At 29.6% G+C, this 22,452-nt stretch overlaps 1 protein-coding gene across 5 annotated transcripts in view; it reads left to right on the top strand.

The window, feature by feature from the left end:
• LOC130451864 (plexin-A4) overlaps window positions 1–22,452 on the top strand; it is a 262,174-nt gene that overhangs the window by 224,934 nt on the left and 14,788 nt on the right. For all 5 annotated transcript variants that reach the window (XM_056791218.1, XM_056791221.1, XM_056791220.1 and 2 more), the window contains 12 exons: window positions 5,038–5,166; window positions 6,527–6,627; window positions 7,281–7,410; window positions 8,212–8,374; window positions 11,080–11,288; window positions 11,734–12,067; window positions 12,582–12,928; window positions 13,045–13,277; window positions 13,474–13,759; window positions 13,852–14,100; window positions 14,379–14,616; window positions 18,922–19,727. In XM_056791218.1, the coding sequence (XP_056647196.1) occupies window positions 5,038–5,166; window positions 6,527–6,627; window positions 7,281–7,410; window positions 8,212–8,374; window positions 11,080–11,288; window positions 11,734–12,067; window positions 12,582–12,928; window positions 13,045–13,277; window positions 13,474–13,759; window positions 13,852–14,100; window positions 14,379–14,616; window positions 18,922–19,727 (3,225 nt within the window). The remainder of the gene's footprint in view (window positions 1–5,037; window positions 5,167–6,526; window positions 6,628–7,280; window positions 7,411–8,211; window positions 8,375–11,079; window positions 11,289–11,733; window positions 12,068–12,581; window positions 12,929–13,044; window positions 13,278–13,473; window positions 13,760–13,851; window positions 14,101–14,378; window positions 14,617–18,921; window positions 19,728–22,452) is intronic.

Here is a 22,452-nt window from a genome sequence, read left to right as displayed (position 1 = left end):
AGCTGCCGCAAGTGCTTAATGGTGATAAAAATCTCTCGCATTAAAAATGCAAACGAATATTTGTAAATCTTATATCACCATAATAAGCTAAAAACCAAAATTAAACCCACACAATAGACGTCGTGTGGAAAATGTACTCACAAATAAAATCTCTCTGTCGGCCAATACAGATATTATTTTAGTTTTGTAAAGTTTTAAGGGACAACGACAACTGATCAATATTATGCTAGTTTGTTCACATATTTTGATGCTGAGCTCATAAAAAGACCGAATTTGTTGAAGGAAAGTTTTGTTGTACCACGACAATGCGCTTGCCTATCCATTTGTTTTTGTTGCAGAAAAATTAGCCGAATTACATTACAATTTATTACCTTATTTGCATCCGTCCTATTTAGGTACCTGATTTGGCTAAACTTTTTTTAAAAATGATGGAAAGCGGTTTCAGAAAAATGAAGATATGGAAAAATAAAGGCGGATTTTGCGGAACTTCCGAAATATTGTTTTTCTAATGGTAGATTTTATAGTCGTTTTGGCTTTCCAGTTGCTCTGCACTAATATCTAGAAAGATATTTTATGTTTAATTCTACATCTAATTATTCTGCCTTTAAAATGTGTAGACTCCTCGCAAAGAAGGCTTAGCAGAGTAGATGTTTCTATCTGCAGTTGTCGTCCTCTGTCATGCCTATCGTCTTAAAGTGGTATTTGACGGAGCAATGTCCCGTCAGAAAACCTACCACCAATTTAATATCGTTTCTGGACATGTTGGGAAGTCCCTTAAACTTATTAGCTGATATCTGAGACCCACGGCATTCTTCCAGTAAGACTTCATCCGATCGTATCCATTCAGTTTGTTGTTAATGTGACATCTCATTAGGCCACACTGAGGCTCGAGTAAAAAATATGGAGTCATTGCCCCTTGTTTGGCAATGCTGTTCGTTTCCTCATTACCTGGTATATCCTGGTGGTTTGATAGCCAGATTAGGATTACTTTCTTTATATTAGCTAGTGCTTTTAGAATTTGTTCAAAGTATCACGCTAGCTTGGACGTGAATTCAATAGCCTTCTATTCAAACAGCCCTGGTAACTCGCTGGACTGAATATGGAGAGTTGAAAGATGATTATAAAATATTTTTTATTTGTTAATTTGTTCATTAAAAAGTCCGGCTTCCATCAAACCGTCTTCGTATTTTACCTACATGGGTGAAATATTTTCAGATATTACTACATATCTTATACTGGAATTCTACTGATGCCATACGTGTTCAATTGCTTTCGATTCACAGGAGTATGCAAGCAGTCGCAATTTTAGCTGTAAATAATAATATTAAACTGCTACTAACGCTCTAAAATATCAGTTTTCTATATGTATTTGTTTTGCTGTAGCTTCTGTCAAATTAAATTTCAAGATTCAAAAAATATTATTCAGTTAATTTTATATTACTTGCGCTATTAGGTATATAACGGTATATATAGAAGAAAACACAGTTTCAAACAGCTGTGTTAACATGATGGTATTCCTACGCTTGCTCCTATGGTATGCTTATAGATAATGATAAGAACGCATTTACAATTTAACCTTTTGTTCTCTATGTAGTAGTGCTATTATCCGATATTCTTCAGAGGAATCTACCTTATTTCGTAGATCATACCATGTCTCATGAAGATAAATAGACTTCGATTTTCACTTCTATACGTTTTTATGTGAAATAAATGACAATCTCACCACACTCTTAAATGGTATGATTCCATTATTGCATATCTTTTTCGATCTTATGGTATTTAAACTCTATCTACTAATTCAATCATGGGTAGGTATCATTTGTTCTTTGTACGGTATCCTTTTCAAATTCTAAACATTCAATTGTCTTGGCATTTTTTTTCAGTTACCAAAATGTTTCAGTTTATAGTTACTTTCAATGTAGCTACTGTATTTTTGTTAATTGATCCTGTTTCTCAAAATCTCAATACTTTAAAATTTCATAAACGTTTTGTATAATCAATTTTGCACCAATAGTCAAATACACTTTGATTGCAGTATACTACAAGTTACAACTAACTCAACAATGTATAATTTGAAAATACTTGCAGTAACGTTAAAAAACTCTGATTGGATACTATCATTATTATTTTAGACTAACAATTCCTATGTGAAGATTATTTTATTGATAAAAATACCTATTTAAAACATTCTAAATTATTACCTGTACTAGTTGTTGGGGATTACTGACCACATACTTATGGATTATTATAGGTAAGTATCCGTATTTGTTGGAGTCGAGACGAACTAAATACATAGGAACGAACGACATTGAATATTGTGTTTTACATTGGAACGATTGATATTTTATCGATTGAGGAATAGCAGAATACAAGTTTTTTTTCACTTGAAATGCCAGTAGTTTCACAAATTGTGACCGTTTGGTACGAGATATTTAATGCCATTTTACGGTCCAGTTAAAGAATGTATTAGTTTTAAATTTCAAAACTTATTTTATAATAAAAAATCACATACCCACTATAAAATTTATAGAAAAATTGTTGAATAATAGGAACAAAATTTTCCATCGTTGTTGTTCAACAACGTCGAGTCGTTTTTTTATGGTAATTAGTTACATAAAATCCATATCACATCTAATTTATGGTAAATTTATGAAGATTCCATTTATAATTTAGAAGTTTCGAGTTCTACGATAAAGTTTCCTTATAACTATCAAAAACTGCTATATATATTCACCACAAGTGCCCTCAATATGTTCTCAGGAAAACAATCACGAAATCTCCATGTAAAAACGAAACTTAAAGTAGGTGCCCCTCCTATTAACAGATTTGAATCTAAGAATATTTATTATCAGCTTAGATTTTCAAATATAGTAGTTTAAAAGCAAATCTTTATAAAACCTTTTCACAAAGATATTCACAATGTAAATAACGGTATGTGAAAGATCAGCTTCGCATTTAAAAGTGCACCGTTTGAATAAATATCAAACATTCAGACGAATAAAATCCTTCTAACTTAAGTGAAATATTATTAGTTTCTGCTATTTACAATCAACAGTAAACAATTGTTTGTTCTATTCACAAAGGACCTTCTGTATTGAAAATATGGCAAAAGAAAACATTATCAAAAAATATATATATATAGGTATAAAAACATAATTTGTTTTTCTCACTGTAAAAGGTCAATACATAAATTCAACTTATAATTGAATTTTGGGTTTTATGTTTGCTCTTTATCATTTAATATAATGACAAATATCAATTTCTATATAAATTAGATCCATTTTTACACTTCATTATAAAAACTTTTCAATGATACAATGGGAGATAAAATTGAGCAAATTAAAACAATTTTTCAGAAAAAGATTGAAATAATGAGATTTCATACATTTTTCGCATTTTTATAAAATAACTTCCAAGAGTCTAAATTAAATAATACGCTGCTTTTCTTGTCGAAAGTAAATGGAGTTTAATTTAACTTTCATAATTCTTCCGCTGCTTAAAAGTCGCTAATTCTAGTTATTTTTAATATCTCATTGTTTTTATAAGCTTACGAACCTAACCCTGCATTCAGAATTGTGTGTGAGGAGAAATTAGATGGATTGTTCAAAAAGAATGGAAAATAATCAGTTTTATGTACATTGTTGATTGAGATTTTCGTGGAACTCTTACAAACAAATTTGATTGGGGAATGCTCTTTCAAATAATTATAGTTTATTAGTTGAAAGAAAGAGATAAATAAATAAAAGGAGTCTTGTTAGGCGTCACGATTTTCCTGCGAATGATATACCATGAAACAAATAATTAATTCATTTGTGTGATGGATAAAAACTATTACATCAATCAACCCTGTTCTGCCTTGGGTAATTTGTGCTTCGCAGCGAGAGGCAACTATTTCCTTCTAAATTGGTTTAAACTACCTATTTTCAAACATTATTAATATGCTCTACAGACCGTGTAGGAATAAGGCAAAAATGGCAAATGTGACAAATATTCTTTTAGCCCCATGTATTAAGCAGTTTGTTAATAACAAATCGAAAAATCCATTGTTTCCGATTACCGTCTCTAGGCTTCTCCATTTTTCCTGTCGACAGTTCTTTTTTTCTAATTTAAAATATCTTGGGTCTTCTATAAGATTTCACCTGTTTCTTTTTCTCTCATTATTTAATCTCCAAACGTATGCCTCTAATTCTTTATTAGCTTTTCTTCAGTGGTTTTACTCCGTAGATTCCTCTTAGTATCTTCTTGTCCTGTGTCTTCTTCGATATCTATATCTTGCATATGATGCCGTTTACATTTACATTATAATTATCCTTGACACCTACTTTGATTTGATCAGTACTCTTATGCCATATCGGATTAATTATGCTTAATGGATAACAATGATCCTGTTTAATCATCATCCTATTTGATACGAATAGAGGAAAATGAGAAAATGAATGAATGTTCAAACTACTTATCCTGACTAAAGTTCATTCAGAAGCTGTTTAGTGTAATAAATCATAATCACGCAGATTAGGAGAAATCTTTTTCAATTAAACCACTAAAAACTCAGCATTTGACCATGAACTTATTTAAATTCAAGTATAAAATAATGTTTTATATTATTCACTCAGTAAATATTATTTATGGCACACTTTTGGTTGGTTAAGCAGGTTATTTTTTGGAACATTTGTTCAAACGTAGAAATTTTGGCTCGTACTGTAAGGTAAAAGAAATGAACCTTAGACTGGTACTTGCGGAACTACATTATGTTTTGTAAGACCGAAACTATAGAAATTTGCATTCGTATACCATGGCAAATTTTTAAATAATAACTAATAAATTATAGTTCAAAAATATTTTTATAAGCGTATCAAAATGGTCAATATCATATTATCTGTCAATAACATGTGAATTTTCATCCATTATTTTCTTTTGTTTTAACATCGTTTCGAATATAAATAGATGTTATCACTACTGTAGTAACTGTGGTGACTGTAAAAAATATGCTTGATATTTTCCTATCTATTGAAATCAATATTTTTTTTTTACTTTTAGGTTGTCGTAGAGTTGTCAAACTCCGCTTTGGAATATGGAGATTTGACTGTCGAAGAAGGGTCTCCCGTAAATCCGGATTTGCACTTTGATTCACAGTCTATGCATCTATATGCGATGACAGAGAAAAAGGTAATGCGATTTGTATAAAATACATTAAAGATTTTCATATGGAAGAGTCACATATAACTTCAATATCATTTTGACAAAATTCCTTCTACCAAAAAAGTTGATATTGCAACTGTTACATAATAAGAAACATGCTAAGCTACAAAATTGTATTATTCTATAAAAATGAAATAAGAGTTGCGTATATTCAGTTGAATCTACCAGAAAAGAATGAATTTTTCATCAATCGATTACAACCTACTCTACAACTTATTTAAAAGAAATAACAATAATAGTTATATTTAAATATTCGACTATCCATTGTATCTAAAAGTTCTCGACAATCTTGTGCAGTAAATCCATGTCATATTTTTGGAAGCATTGCTATCAATTCTCTCACTGATGGGAAATTCTAATGATGGAATATTATTCGGACGGCTCTTTTCAGACAGTAATGTGAAAACATCTGCTGAGAACTAGCAATGTTAGACTCAATCGACAAGGACCTGATTTAATCAGTCAAAGGTTAAGATGGTCAATCTGCTCTTCTAACCATTTCCGTTAAACCTCCATACATACAAATTTTAATTATCGAGCCACGGGGGTCACTAATAATGATTTAAAGTATTCCCTTTCAAAATAATACTGCTTTTTCTAATTCTCGTATTATTTTATATGAAGGAAATAAAAGGGCTGGATGTTTTAAAATTTACACCCAATACTTAAAGTATTGGGTGGTAAACTGCCACTATAACAAAAGATTTCTCTCTCAATATACACATAATATCTACTTTCTTCATTTTTCTTGGTTATGTAATATAAATATGTTTTGTTTTTTTTTTCCTCTCAATTATATTTCCAACTAACTTTGATTTTAGTGTTTATTTGTTAATAATAAGAAAATTTGTACACTAGCATTTTAAAGTATTTTACATTAAATAATTAATTCATAATTGTAATTAAAAAAATTTAATATTGTTGAATATATATATATATATATATATATATATATATATATATATATATATATATATACTTTCGAAAAGTAAAACAGTGCAGGGTGTTATAGTTTGGAGAATCGATATTTAGAAATTGAATGCCTGGAATATTTTGCATTTTGATACTAATAGTAACCAAATAATCAATTAATCAATCATTAATACCAATATCTCATCTCTACCCAACACCTAAGCCCTAAGTCCTACATATTTCTGAAAATCAACAGAAAAAAACAATTCTCCACTATTTTTTTTGAAATGGCATTCAAACTGTAGTTTACAGCATAAATACTAATTTGTCGTTAATTAATTAACGATACTAATTATAGTCAGAATTATCTGATATATTCCTAAAATTGTATTACCATAATTAAATTACTCCACAGGTATCGAAAGTCAAAGTGCAAGAATGTACCGTTTATAGAAATTGTTTAGAATGTCTAGGAGTGAAAGATCCCTATTGCGGTTGGTGTTCCCTAGAAAATAAGTAAGTTTTGTTTAATTATTAGACAAACGTAAGGTTTATATATGGAATTTCTCAATATCATAGCTTCAATTATTATTAGTATAAATATTATTATAGAAAAATAAGATTGTACTCAGGAATCAGTAAAAGTTCTAAAGGACTTTCCTATAATTTGCTTTTATTTTACCAACCCTATTATATCACTATTTCGCCTTTTACTTCTGTTAAAGTTTAGAATTGTCTTCATCAAAACAGTTAATATTTAGACTAATTCAGTTGAATATTTTATCAACTTGGTCAACATGTCAACTCCATGTCAATATAAGGAAATATAGAAGAATCAATATATACGTGCTTCCCGGTTTTCTTTGAGCATCACTGACTATTGTATTGCTTCAAACTTTCATTTTGACTTAACAAAATTAGTTAATTATAATCTCAGTACCACCTAGATATTTGCTCAGTTACCTGTTGTTAATAAAAGCAACTTGATAACTTAAATAGAAGTAATCAAATTCAATCATTATTGAAATAAAACTTATTTGTCTTTTGAGATGTTGAATGTATTCTAAATTATTGCGATCTTCCTTTCAATTAAATTACGTTCAACTGTTACCATTGTTACCTAGATTCTTGATGTCTTCTACTGAATTGAATATTCAATTTTTTTTTAGATGTAGTCTACGATCTGATTGTCAAGATGCTGCCAAAGATCCTCTATATTGGATAAGTTACAAGAGTGGAAGATGTACAACTATAACATCAGTAATACCCAATCAATTACAAAGAACAACTGCAAGAACGGTAAATTTTTGTTGTTTAGTATTAATATCAAACAAAACATGTATTGAAACTAAATTAGTGTTCTTCTTTGATCATTAATTTATTTCTGATACTATTATAAAACAATTTTAATCCGCTAACATTCTCATTAATTTATTTTACAGATATGAATATTTTAAATTGGATTATTAAATTTTGCTTTTATTCGTAAAACAATAGCGGTTTAATCTTCAGATTACCTGCAAGATTCTGTAAAGATTCCTACTGACATACATTTCCTTTCTGAAAATTAGCCAAAATATATCTTCTTAGTAAGAATCTATTGTTTGTTCTTTAAATAATTTTTTTTCTTTGATTAGTTTCTGAGTTTTATCATTATTGATTAATTTAACTATGGATCTCCAGATTATTTCAATTCTTCCATGAAAATTTTTTGACTTTAATAAATTTGATTTATACCAAAAGTAAATGTGTAGTATGTTTTGTGTTGTCTGAAGATTTTGTGAAGCTATTTTGATAACAGCAGAGTAACTGAACTCTAAATCAAAATTTTTCTCTATATGAAGATTGTTAATATTTCTTGCTTAATTTTTTTTGATTGACTTGATTAGTCTTATGTTTAAATAAACATTAAATTATAGAGTTGATGTACTATTATTTCTTTTTTTTTTATTTTGTAGATGTTTGATATTCCAGCAACTATATGATTTTTTAGTATTTTTAGATTTTTGAATATTTTTAACAAATATAAATTAATTCCATTAATTTTGAAAAATAATATTAAGTAAGTGCATATATCTATTATTTTAATTCAATTTATAGTTGGATTTGGTCATTGACAATTTACCAACACTAGAAGGACACTTCTTGTGTGCCTTTACAGCTCTCGATAAAACATTGATAACAAATGCTACAAGAAAAGGATCAGGAGTGAACTGTACAACACCAAGAACTGATGCTTTACCTTCAATTCCTCCCGGACAACGTGAGTATATAAAAATTGATTTTACTTTTTACACTAAGCTCATTTATATTGTTACAAATTTTCTCATGATGAGACATTACAACTATGTTATCAGTTTTACTGGGTTGTTTTGGGTTAAATCATAATCATGTGGTCATTATATTTACAGTTCAAAGTATTTTTTTTCTAATTCGAAACAACGGATATATGAATACATTTGATACTCTTTCAATCTCTTATCCCTATGCCTACATTTGATGTGACAATTAAGAAAGACAAGAATTAACATTATTAAAATAGGTATAGATTGTAGTTTTCTATCAATTAATATGGTAAATAAACTTTTCAAACGACACGAACTGACTATAAAAATTACTCAAATTATGTGAACTTTTTTAACAATGTAACCAAAACATCTTAGATCTAAAAAATATAACTGAAAAAAAGTTCATTTCATTTTTGTAACATTTGTTTCAATTAACTAAGTCATAAAATAATAACAAAATTCAATTCGAACCGATATTTTTTAATAAATCCAGAAAATACACTTGTAATAAATAATACAGATACATGCAATTTGTTAGTTTTGCATCATAGCAGTTTTAACAACTGTATTCGAACTAATCGACAGAAAAAACTCATGAGAAATTAAAAAATAAGACAACTATAACATATATTGTACATCTACCACCACACTATTCTTCACTGTGAATTAGCAACAGTGTGACAGTCGGTAGAAGTAAATAGATACTGAATAGTCGAGCCTACTATTATGTAGTAAGTTCAAGCCCAAAACATTTGCAGTACCAATGACAACCACGTGTTAGGCAACTGAGTGGACAAATAATGAATAGAGAAATTGTATATGTGCAATTATACAACATAGTGAACCATGCTCAAGCGGGGAAGTTAATGAAGAAATAAACATGGATTAAAATAGAGTTATACACGTATTTTAAAAAGATTGAGGATTTCTTTGATATGAGAAATTCTCGAAATTTGTAAAAGTTTGTCCCAAAATTGAGGAAGATAAATGTATTTTGGCGAGAAATATATCCTGATTCATTTTTTCCCATCCATTCACTTCAGATGTTTGTTAAACTTATGTTAAAATTTCTCAATAGACTAATTTCGTTTTATATCGAAAATTGTTAGGATTTGATTTGAATTAAGAGAGAACAAAATAATCGTACACGACAGAAATAACTAAAATGTGGACTTGAAAATAATTCTTTCCAATAATTACGAACGTAAGTCAATAAACCCCTGGGGTGAATTAGAATATGTCGTGGCCATTTGTCCGTATAATCAAATCAATATAGTGTTGGGAATTTAAACGATCCATATCTTGGGAATATTATAGTGCACAGTATAATAACATCACCTGATTTGTTAGAATTTCCCATTTATAAGCTTATATTTCAGTTGTTATGTATATAACAGTAAATATAGTCATGAAAAACGTATAATCATTACTTAAACATAGAGTACAGAAAGTATAGAATGTCTCAAAAACAAAAACCGATTTTCATGAAAAACATCACTACTTTTTGTAGTTTTTCAACCAAGGACTAACACTAGAATTAAATATTTATTGAAAAATTTTAACGAAAATCTTTATTAAAAATTTAAAACCTCAAGTTTATATACTACAATTTATGTGAACATTAAAAACATCTTTATTTTTAAATTACAAATAAGATGTTTTTCCAATCGTTTGAAAAATTAAAAGGTTTTGAGTAAGTGAAACAAGGTCAACAAACCATACTTTCGATTGAATAATTTCATTTGAAAATAAATTTGTAGTCAAAATCTTTTGGACCTAATAAACAGAGTGCATAAAATGGTACTATACTTATACTTCCACCCTTCTACTTATTAAATATATTCACTATCTCACACTCAAAAAAATGCATACTAGAAGCAGTAGGTTGTCTATCAGCTTTAATAAAGTATATTTTCATTTTTCTCTATTCTTTACAAAAGAGTTTTATCAGACAAGGCTATGTAATCAAGATATGGAAGAAATTGATATAGGCAATTATGGAGAAATTTATGTTGATAATTTTGTATCATATATTTTATTTCAGTTGGTATTATAAAATGTCATTGCTTAAGAAAAATTGATCTAACCCTTTTAACTTATTGTAGCGACTTGATTATATTATTATTAGTTTAGATAAAAGATACAAGCTTTTCAATGTATCAAACCCATTTTTTGTAAAAGTAATACATTAATTTTATGATATAAGTTTTTTTAAATACTTTTATTTATTCACTGTTATGGTCAGAACTGATCTGCTTAACATTTCCAATAAATATTAATATTGAGGATATCATTCAATAACTGTAATGTAATAACTGTAATTTTTGGATCCGTTAGTGATATTTATACTGAATGCACTGTTTACTACTATTACTATACGATCATTCACAATTACATTGTCCCACGCGGGCTTCAATAATCAACTTATCGCCTCAGAGGTAGAAGGTGAACGATGGTGAACCGTTTACCTTTGATAATTGTGATTGTTGGTGTAGTGATTGTAGTAAATAGTGTATTCTGTAGAAATTTATTTAAAGCTGTATATAGAGTTGGCCCAACCAAATCGTTTATTTCTTTTAAGTTAAGTGAAAGCGAATATTGTTCTCAATAATCAAAAGAAAAATTCTTATAAATAGAACAAAATCTTCAAGATGTTAATATGTATGATTTTCATTTTCAGATCATTTTACTGCCAAACTGTCTGTTAGAATGACTTCGGGTCCTGATTTTGTAGCTACAAATTTCACTTTTTTCGACTGCAATACTTATAGTTCTTGTACTCAGTGTGTTTCATCCTCGTTTCCCTGTGATTGGTGCGTTGATGGCCACAGATGTACACACGATACTGCCGAAAATTGCCGAAATGATATTCTAGTTACTGGCATCAGTGTAAGTAAACTAGATTTACAAATATTCATGTCCCCAAATATTCACATTTGTATATTATCTCAGTTTATTTAATATCATTGAAGTTGTAGGAGGTATAAAATTTTAATAGTAAAATAGAATGCCTGTATTCTGAAATATAAAACATTATACTAAGTAGTAGTGATGTCATGAATCGATATCATACTGTTTCGTACCAAAATATAGTAACCAACATGTTATATTAATTGTTATTTCTTCCAATTATCAGAAGTAATTATTTACTTTGTTGAGTTACTATAAATTTGGTTAATGATTACTACATTGAAAATCTAGACAAACTCATATCTATTTACGCCCTGTAAAATAGTCATAACTATACACTTTCTTGATCAGTTAAAAATGGTGTCGGACTTATGACGTCATTCTCAGTGGCTATTTGATATTAATATATTGTTTTTCATTTCAGAGGGCAGGGCCGAGCTACAGATCGGGTCCGGCGTTTTGCCCAACGATAAATGCCACAGTGGGAAATTCTCCGGAAATCCTTGTTGCTTCTGGCATAAAGAAGGCCATTAAAGTGAAGGTTCACATAATTGGACAATTTATTGTTCAAACCAGATTTGTTTGTCAATTTAATATTGAAGGACGAGTGACCAGCGTAAATGCTCAATTACTTGGTGATACTATTTACTGCGACCCAATGGAATTTGCATATACCTCTCGAGCACCAAATATAACCGCTACATTTGCTGTTATTTGGGGAGGATCCAAGCCTCTTGATAATCCTGATAATATTCATAGTGAGTATTAATTTTTATCTCAAATTCACGCATTTAAACTTCCCTGTCTTCCCATTTTTTGAAGTGGTATGTACATGCATTTTTGCATTTTCTTATAAAGAGTTTAAGTGTATAATATATAAATAAAATTAATTCATTTGAAAGATACAGGCTATTTCAAATTACTAATAGATTAGTTTTTTAATAAATTAGCACAATAAGAAATCATTTAAGCTACTTGATTTTGAAGTATTTTTAATTTTATGGCGCCTTTAGATCTATATAGAGTGGATTTATTTCATTAAAATGCTCTTTAAGTATATTGAATATATATTTGAAAACATGCAAGGAGATTACTACAAATAATATGTGCATAGTTTAATTCAATATTGTTGTTACAAGTACGAGTTTTTTAATTCCATTTATTAGACAAATACTTCAGTGTGACTGGAAACGACAGTGTTTTTAATTTGCTTCAATGGAATATTATTACATTATTTATTGTGTATAAATATAATTATATTTCCATTTTTAGTTGTGATATATCGCTGTCGTGATATGGCAGACAACTGTGGAATATGTTTGGCACTAGCTGAAAAATATGATTGTGGTTGGTGCCAAAGTTCTGATCGATGTGAGGTAAAGGACCAATGCGAAAAAGGATCTGCTGTTTGGTTGAATAGAAGTCAAACATGTCCAAATCCAGAAGTAACATCTTTTAGTCCAGAATTGGGACCTTGGGAAGGAGGAACTAATATTACTATTCAAGGTATTAACCTTGGTAAAAACTTCCAGGATATCTATTCTGGTATTAGCATTGCTGGAATTAATTGTCAACCATATGAACATCTTTATATCAAAACTAAACAGATTGTATGTCAGGTTAGTATTGAATAATATTCAAACCAAATATTCTAAATTTGAAAGATTTTCAAATCATACATTTAATGTTTTAATAGTTTTGTATAATTACTAAGATGTATATATATTTATTACAGGTTGATGGGCCTGGTACTAAGGAACTGCGTCAAGGTCCTGTTACCGTTAAAGTTGAAGATTACCGTGGCGAATCTAAAATGCATTATAGATTTGTAAATCCCAATATTACTGGCATTTCCCCTAAGTGTGGACCAAAATCTGGAGGAACAATGTTACAAATTACAGGGGAATATATGAATGCTGGTAGTAATATTCAAGCGTTCTTAGATGATCTTCCATGTAGAATTCTTTCGTAAGTAAATTGATTGATATACACATTACTTATACCAATTCTGGAATTAAGCATAATTAAATTGAATTATTTCTTCAATTTCAAATGTGGCACAGTTAATATCGAATATATATTGAAATATAAGTCTACAATTGACAGGGGAAAGTTATCACATTTAATTAACAAGCAGTTTATTTAACAATAGTATTATTTTTAGCACTGATCAAAATCAAGCTTTATGTATAACCAGTGCGTCCGAAACTACTACCAAGAGAAAGCTGAGAATGAAGTTTGATAAGGGCGATCGATTTTTAGATAGTATGATGTTTGAATATGTAGATGATCCTGTAATCGAATCTGCAGAATCTGGTGTAGCTAGTCAAATAAAAGTACCCAAAGGCATACCAGCAGGCGGAATAAAGATCTCAGTTACTGGTAGAAACTTGGCTTTTATACAAAAACCACAGATGTATGTTTTTTATGAACAAAAAATGTTTATCAGTGTAAGTATACAACTAGACCCAATAATAATGTGTAATATTTTCAGCATCAACATGAACTTGACCACTTGACCAAATAATTTCGTATTTTTTAGGAATGTACTGTTTTAAGCAATACAAGTATGGTTTGCCTTAGTCCAGTTATTGATGCTGCTGAAGATGTTAAATTAGATGCTGACAACCCTTTGAAATTAGAATATGGATTTCGTATGGATAATGTAACTGGCGTTCAAAATTTAACACTGAACAAAGAATTTAATCGATTTCTTTTGTATCCCAATCCAATATTTATACCATTCGAAAAAGAAGTTAAATACTACAAGTCTGATTACCTCAATATTAATGTAAGAATATAATTATTATATTGTGTAATATTTATTGGTTTGTTTTTTCTGCTCTGTATACTTTACTCTATAGACTGTATTTCAGAAAGTATTCCATTCAGTTTTATTTTATACTTACATCATTTTCATTCTTCATCTGTGATTTGTTGAATCAGTTATTGGGATATTGGCCATAGGAATCTGAAAAGGTTTATAAAAATGATATTGACTTTACGAATTACTAATGTTTTATATAATAAATCTTGAACATTATTAACAATAGCTGTATCTTATTTCAGGGTCAAAACATTGATCGTGCTTGCCAAGAATCTGATGTGCAAGTACTAATAGGAAGAAGTACTTGTAATGTAACATCTTTATCACGTCAACAGCTAACATGTCGGCCTCCCGAAACTCAACCTCCTGCTATTAACGAGCAAGATGTACCAAATGGCGAAGCATTACCAGAAGTAGTTGTTATAGTTGGGGGATCTCTACATTATAACATTGGAGTTCTTTCATATTCATCACCTCAAGGTCCTTAAATTTCATTTGCTTGGTAGTAGTAGAAGTAGTAGTGTTCTGTATATTTTTTTTAAGTTTTATTTTTATTTTTAAATTTTACTCTCTACTAGTGAATTGGTTATGTAAAATTAAATTCTTTGGGAAAGTTTTGTTTTAATACAAAGATGAGACAGAAACCATATAAATAATTGATAGGTATTGTAGTTACAGAGGGTGGTGTTGATTGGTTGGGGTAACTGAAGGGTTGCGAGGAAGTACATTATTTACAAGTTATAAATGAATCTTTACAAAATATTAAGTATGCTCACAGATTAACATGAAAAAAACTTCGATGCTTTTCACATGTTCTGATTCCTCTTCCTCAACACCCTCTATCTGTTTCGGCTGCAAAGAAGGTGGTAAAGCCTTTCTAAGATACTATTTAAAGTTACAAAAACTAAAGCATATGCCTTACATTTATAGATATATAGTTTGGTTTAAAAGTGTTTAATATAAAAATACTTTACTTACGTGTATCAATAAACATTTGTTTATTCACTTTAGTACTGTTTCTATTTAGACATAAAAATGGTTTATAAACAAATATACAAATGAAAAAAATATTAGTTGTGAATGTTGGAGTAAATTAACACGAAACACATTGTTTATATGGAAAATTGGCAAAGTTCGCATGTTACAGTTTTCTATTGTATAACCTAGAAACAAAACAATTGTAGGAAGTTTTTTGAATATGATGTGTTTTGGAAGAAATATAAATAAATAAATAATTTAATATGCAACTTAATCTTCTGCACAATGTCTTATTTTTATCCTAACACAAAATCCATAAAATTGTGCTTATATAACCTAAAGAGATATGCATTTCAGAAGTACCATCACACAGATTACAGTGTCGCACCCTTATTTAAAATCTTAATTAATTATTGATGAATACATAAGTATTCGAAAGCTCAGAAAATATATTGAAGTTAGTGTTTCCTTGCCACGTTCCCAATAAAGAAACCCCTCATAACATAGCTGGCAAAGACTTGTTTACAATATATATATATATATATATATATATATATATATATATATATATATATATATATTAGGGTGCGACACTGTATCTTTGTGATGGTACTTCTGAAATGCATATCTCTTTATGTTATATAAGCACAATTTTATGGATTTTGTGTTAGGATAAAAATAAGACATTGTGCAGAAGATTAAGTTGCATATTAAATTGGTATTTTTGATTTGCATGATTAAATTACAAGGTTGATAGTTTTACCTGACCATGGATTCTATGCTTCATCATTAAATTAAAATGAAATCATTAGTTTCGTATCAATTACAAAAAATTAATATATTATAATAAGTTGATGTGTCTTTTATTTGATATATCCAAAGAACTGATTGATGTTTTGGCCCAGAAAACTCATACCATTGAATTACTGTACAGTAGAATCTGAAAAAGTAAACATCATGGTATGTATGGTACAAAAGGTGGTTTCTTTTCAATGTCCATGTGGCTACTTGAAGTATATTAGTATTTTGTTCTAAATTTTATATCGCTAATTATATTCTAAGATTTTCGAAGAGTAACTGCTAATAGAAATATATAAATAAAACTATAAAGAAGACATGTATGTTTACATTAAGAATAAATCTGATCTTAAACTTTTTGATAGTAATATTCAGCTTAAGTGGGTAAACTAATTAGATATTTTTTTCTGGCAGAGGAAATGCATTTATACAGTGTTGGACACAGTGTTCATCAATTCCCCTACCATCTAAAACCTTCGCCTCTTGTTCCGAATACTAGCCTGGAACTAACACATTTCTTTGAGTTGAGCTCTTTTTTTCGACCTTCAGGCTCGCTACTTTCATGCTCTTGCTTGAACCGCTATCTGGTCTAGATCGGCCTTTTTCATGCTTAGAACGCCTTGGATGTATTGAGAAACCAGATTCCCTTCACTTAACATCTTCACCACGATAGTGTCTGCTGACAGTTCGCCGATGTGCGACTCCAATACCTCTCTGTTCACTATCCATAGAAAAACATGTGCAGAGCATCATACTGCATTCCAACGCAGTAAGGGAATTCGGGCGAATCCCTCGTGCCTATCCTGCGCAAGTAGCACGCAAAATACCCATGTCTGGATAGAAATTGTTTAAGGTAATATCTAACTTCGTTATGGTGCCTTTCTATCCAAGATGGTACACATGAGATCAATTCCTTCGTTCATCTTCTTCTTTGATCTTGCTCCCAAGAATTTTGCCATTATTCTATCGTGTGAGTCCTTTCTTCCTGTGCTATTCTCATGCTAAATGTTATCCAAAGGAAGAAGTTTCACTGAAATAACTCTCGAAATCATTACAATATCTGGATCCGAGACCGTTCAATAAGCTGAGGCGACTCTCAATGCCGCACTTCTCTGCACCTATGTAAGTCTTTTTTGATACTTCTGTATTCTGATGGCTTAGGCTTCCCCTCCATACAAAAGTATAGATTAGACTGTGTTCATCAGCAACCGCCGCTTACTCGCCTCCTGTCTACCTACATTGACCATCAACCTGCTTAATGTTGCTTGTCAGGGCGAATCTGCTCTCAAATGTTTAGCTTACTATCGATAGCTATTGAATTTATTTTAATACTATAATTTTTGGTTAACAACTGTTTCAAAGGCAGAAATGGTTTGGAATTAGCACTATTTATGTATATGTATGTATGTATGTATGTTACCATGCTAAAAACATGCTAAATGACTAGTGGACCTCAACTATAGGCCATGGATCCATTTAATCATATCTTTGAAAAGACGTGTAATGCAATGATACACATAGAAAAATTTGCTAATATGGTTTAAAGTAACTGAACCGCGTCTATAGATGTGATATGTAGGGAATACAATGTATATTCCAAAATAGACTATGTTATTGATAAATCACAGTTATTAAACTTGAGTATGCACAGCAAAGTCACTAGTATCGACTATCAATATATACTTTGGCCTGAACTAAGGTTTTTTGCCATAACAAAGGGCAACCATATCACAGAACGTTGCAAAGAAACAAATTATTGTTGTGTATGTCGTCTCAGCTACGTTATCAACCAATAAAAGCACTTATACCTATAACTCCTCCAGTGTTAATTGTTATAGACTTCAAGCTACCCTCGTAAAACAATTACTAAAATAAACCCAAGATTTTATATTGAGTTGATTGACTTCTTGACTTCTATTTCTTTTTTTTTATAAATGTGTTTACCATCAAATTTAACATTCTTATCGAAAAATAAGTCAAGATTAAGTCATCTTATAAGTTAAGGTCATATCAATAATGGTTACATAATTGTATGATAATAGTTAAATGTTTAAATATACATAAAATTACAACTGTTGTTAAAATAAGTATATTTTGATAGTTAGATTATAAATATCATAACATAGTTTACAGTGAGTGTGCTGCTCAGTATACTGTTATTGACTGTTCCATGGCTTAAAGAAATTAATAAAAATTATGGTTGATTCCATAAAATTTTTTCATTATGCTATAATACAAAACAAAAATCAATCAATTCTATTTACAAATATGAAAATTCTATTAAAATTAATTTTAATGCTTAGCTATGGTAGTTTTATGAAATTATGAATGGAACTTTTTTGGATAAGATATTATGTTAAATTGTCAAATAGGTAATACTAACTCAGCAATAGTCTGATAACTTAGTGGTTTTTGGGAATACAAACACAACATTTTGAGACATATATACTATTTTAGATGATATTGGTTCTATGCATAAAAATTCAAAATAATCGTTTCACTATTTACTGTTTGGAAAAACTTCATAAAAATATGTGAGAAACACTTTCCAACCACTTCAGTATATATTTGGAGATAAAAATTGATCCTATGATCAACCAGTTGGTTGATTCCATACTTTCATCCTTAATTTATTTGTAATTTATTAATGTGGAGTATAATTTTTCTTAAATATATTTATTAATTCATTCACATATTTACATCAACGTATGGACATTAATTCTAAAAATATAGAACTTTTTTAGAGCTCAAATCAGTCCTACTATATACAAAAATATGAAGTTCTATTTATGTTAATATTTACCTTTATATCGACTAACTTTATTGTTTCTTAATTGACAATGAAAACTCTTATATAGTTTCTGTTTAATGCTGTTTTTCAAGCACATATTAGTTGCTTAACTAAAACAAGAATAAATATGAATGATTTTAAATGTATTAATTCAGTCTAAAAAATAAGAAACTATCTGTAGCTCTATAACAATTTTGAAATGTTTTCTATTATTTTAGGAATAAATGGTTCAATCACAAAACCCACACTTATTGCAATAATATGTGTAGCTGTTGCCATCGTCATCGTGTTTATTATCTTTTTGATCGCCTACCGTAGAAAGTCCACTGAAAGTAATCGAGTACTGAAGAATATGCAAGAACAAATGGATATTCTGGAACTTAGAGTAGCAGCAGAATGTAAAGAAGCATTTGCAGAACTACAAACTGAAATGACTGATCTCACAGGAGATTTGACTTCTGGTGGTATACCCTTCCTTGATTACAGAACTTATGCCATGAAAATTTTGTTTCCCAATGTTGATGATCATATCGTTCTCCAGTGGGAACGTCCAGAATTATTATGCAAAGATAAAGGTCTAAGGCTCTTTGGGCAACTCATTATGAATAAAACTTTCTTATTACTATTCATAAGGACTTTGGAAAGTAATAGATATTTCTCTATGCGAGATAGAGTAAATGTAGCCAGCTTAATAATGGTTACTTTACAAAGCAAAATGGAATATTGTACAGACATCCTCAAAACTCTTCTGGCTGAACTGATAGAGAAGTGTATGGAAGGAAAGAGTCATCCCAAATTACTGCTGCGCAGAACTGAAAGTGTTGCTGAAAAAATGCTTAGTGCTTGGTTTACCTTTCTTCTTTATAAGTTTTTGAGAGAATGTGCAGGGGAGCCTTTATTCATGCTGTTTAGAGCGGTTAAGCAACAAGTTGACAAAGGACCAGTTGATGCCATTACTTCGGAAGCTCGTTATTCGCTCAGCGAGGAGAAACTAATAAGACAATCAATAGATTTTAAGCCAATGGTAAGTTTTATCATTTAATAATTTCTCTAGATTTGAAAAGAGTGAGTAATAATTAATTTTTGATTTTAGGTATGAATGAGTCTTATTAGGTGATAAAATCTCTCAAAATTATTATTTCTAACTAAAGTGCTTATATTTTTGTTATTCAGTATCACATTTACTTTCATATATAGGAAGAAATTTATATACCTTGGAATTTTGAATGTTTGGTCATTTATTATACTGAATATAAGTTACATCATCATAATCACCACTAAACTAACTTTCAGATACATATGTTGATAACCAAAACATCCTATATACTGAAAATATACAGTGTAGCATTCACTTTCAGTCTCTAAACAAGATATTTGGTTGTTGAAACATGTATAGCTCATTACCCTCCTGTGACTTTATTCACATAGTTATTTATATTCTTTCATTTTTTGGCTAATCAATAATAAGAATATTGCAAATGTTTATCAAATTTCTAGATCTTCAAACAACTAAATTCAATATAATATTATGTTAGGTGAGTGTTTTAATAAAGAAATGTTGAATGAAACTAGTGTTGGTAAGCTGTAACCATTCTATGTATTTAATTTTAAATAATATTATATTAAAACTTTTGTTGATTCAGCTAGTAATGAAACATTTGACATCACTTTATCAAATTAGCTAATATTTTATGAACATTAATAGTAGATTGCGATGAGTTGGTTCAAAATTTATAAATAAAAATATCGAATAATAATCTGGGGCTTTTTACTTCATACAACTAATTGACTGTAGCTGTTATTAGAATGAATTAAAACAGCGTTTTATTCAAAAAATTTTATATATTGCAATTTATGACTCTCAATTTAACAAGTAACTTTACAAAATGAACATTAGTGAAAAATTGGTGAAATTTTGGCAATGTTTCAAACTAAAAACTCAATGTAACAATCTCTAAAAACTTCAGAGATACATAAATATGAAATTAATTATCAACAAGCAATTTGATGAAAAATGGATGTTTCAATGCATCATTTAAGGTGATTCTTTCAGTGGGGACGTATGTTAACATTTTTTTAATTAAATCAAAAAACTCGTTATGTTCTCGTTCTTCCATCATTTTGTATCTAATTAATGGTTCATATTTTAATCTTGCAAACTTTCCAATTATATCCTTATTGTTCCATTTGAGTTTTCCATTATAAAAATATTTGGTTCTACTTCTTTTTACCATCTGAAGTGGTATATTTCCTAGAACTTTCTGCATCATTGCTAAATGCTCTATATCCTCAATACTTTCAAATATTGTTATACCCAAATACAGTTCAAACAGAATACAACCTAGGGACCATACATCACATGACTGATTCCATCCTAATTTCAGAATTACTTCAGGTGCTCTGTAAGGGCGAGTAGAAACTAATGTATCATGATATTCGTGGTCAAATATAGCATTTCCAAAATCAATAATCTTCAAATCAGTATTCTTAATTCGTTTAAATGCGATATGTCTCCTATTGTTATAGAGTAATTCATAATTAGAATCGAGGAATAGAATATTCTCGGGTTTGAGATCAGTATGTGTTAATTTGTTATCGTGCAAAAATTTTGTGGAAATACATAATTGGTGAGCGATATGCCTTATTTGATCCAATGGGAATGGTTGGTATTTATTGCTTCTCATAAATTCTAGTAAACTCACACCAAGCATCTCCAATACAATAAACATATATCCATGGCCATTATACCAATCCAGCATTTTTATACAATGGTATGCTGACTCAGGATCTTTTTGTCCCAATGTTTTCAAAACATGTACTTCTGATATACCTATACTGTGCTTGCTAACATCCTTAAATGTCTTTAAGGCTACCATTTGGTGTTTTATCAAATCTTCAGCTTGAAATACCATGGCAAAAGTCCCTTTACCAAGAGTACTTATGATCTTATATCTACTCATTAAAATATCACCTTTCTTTACGCCCTTTTTCTTTCGTCCTTTTTTATTGACTTTTTTAACAGCTTGTTTTTTGTTATTTGATTCTTCATTTTTACTAGGATCATATAGCTTTCGTTTTTTTCTTACTCGAATAGCATTTGCAGGTTTTGAACCCTCACCAAGAGCATTATTTATCACATCTCCTATCTTTACATCATTTCCTTTCTTATGTAGTTGTGTAACAGCTTGGTTTTTGTTACTTAATTCTTTATTTTTGCCAGTCTCGGATATGGTGTGCTTTTTCCCTACTTGGATATCACTCGATGGTACTAATTTACTTATGGAATGTCGTCTTTTTCTTAAATTTGGCATCATTAGATGACTAAGTCTTTATCGTCGTACTGAAAATCTGCAAATTTTTAAAAAGTTTTATTCAAGTAAATTTGAGTTCATAAATAAATTACTACATATTAAAAATTGTTGTTTTAGATGAAAGTGAAAGGCTAAATTATTTATTTCAAAAATTAACAATACCAAGATGCACATCTTTTAAGCAAAAGTTAAAAGTTCAAAAACTTAATAAGCTGCAAAATTGTGTGACCACGGTATTAAATCAATTAATTAACACTTACTTCAATAAATATTGAGGAATATTTGGGCCAAAAAACTGATTTATCACCATTAAATAAGACATGAACTAATTAACAAAAATATTATGACAATAGCATTTTCCGGGTGTCATACTTAATGCCGTTTTCAAAGTAGAGATGGGTGAAATTTTCATATGGAACCGTTATTGTTGTCGTGTTA

The sequence above is a fragment of the Diorhabda sublineata genome, chromosome X (assembly GCF_026230105.1).
Source record: "Diorhabda sublineata isolate icDioSubl1.1 chromosome X, icDioSubl1.1, whole genome shotgun sequence".
Taxonomy (NCBI): Eukaryota; Metazoa; Arthropoda; class Insecta; order Coleoptera; family Chrysomelidae; genus Diorhabda; species Diorhabda sublineata.
Note: the sequence above shows the minus strand (reverse complement) of the source record. Positions and strands in the feature narration are given on the sequence as shown.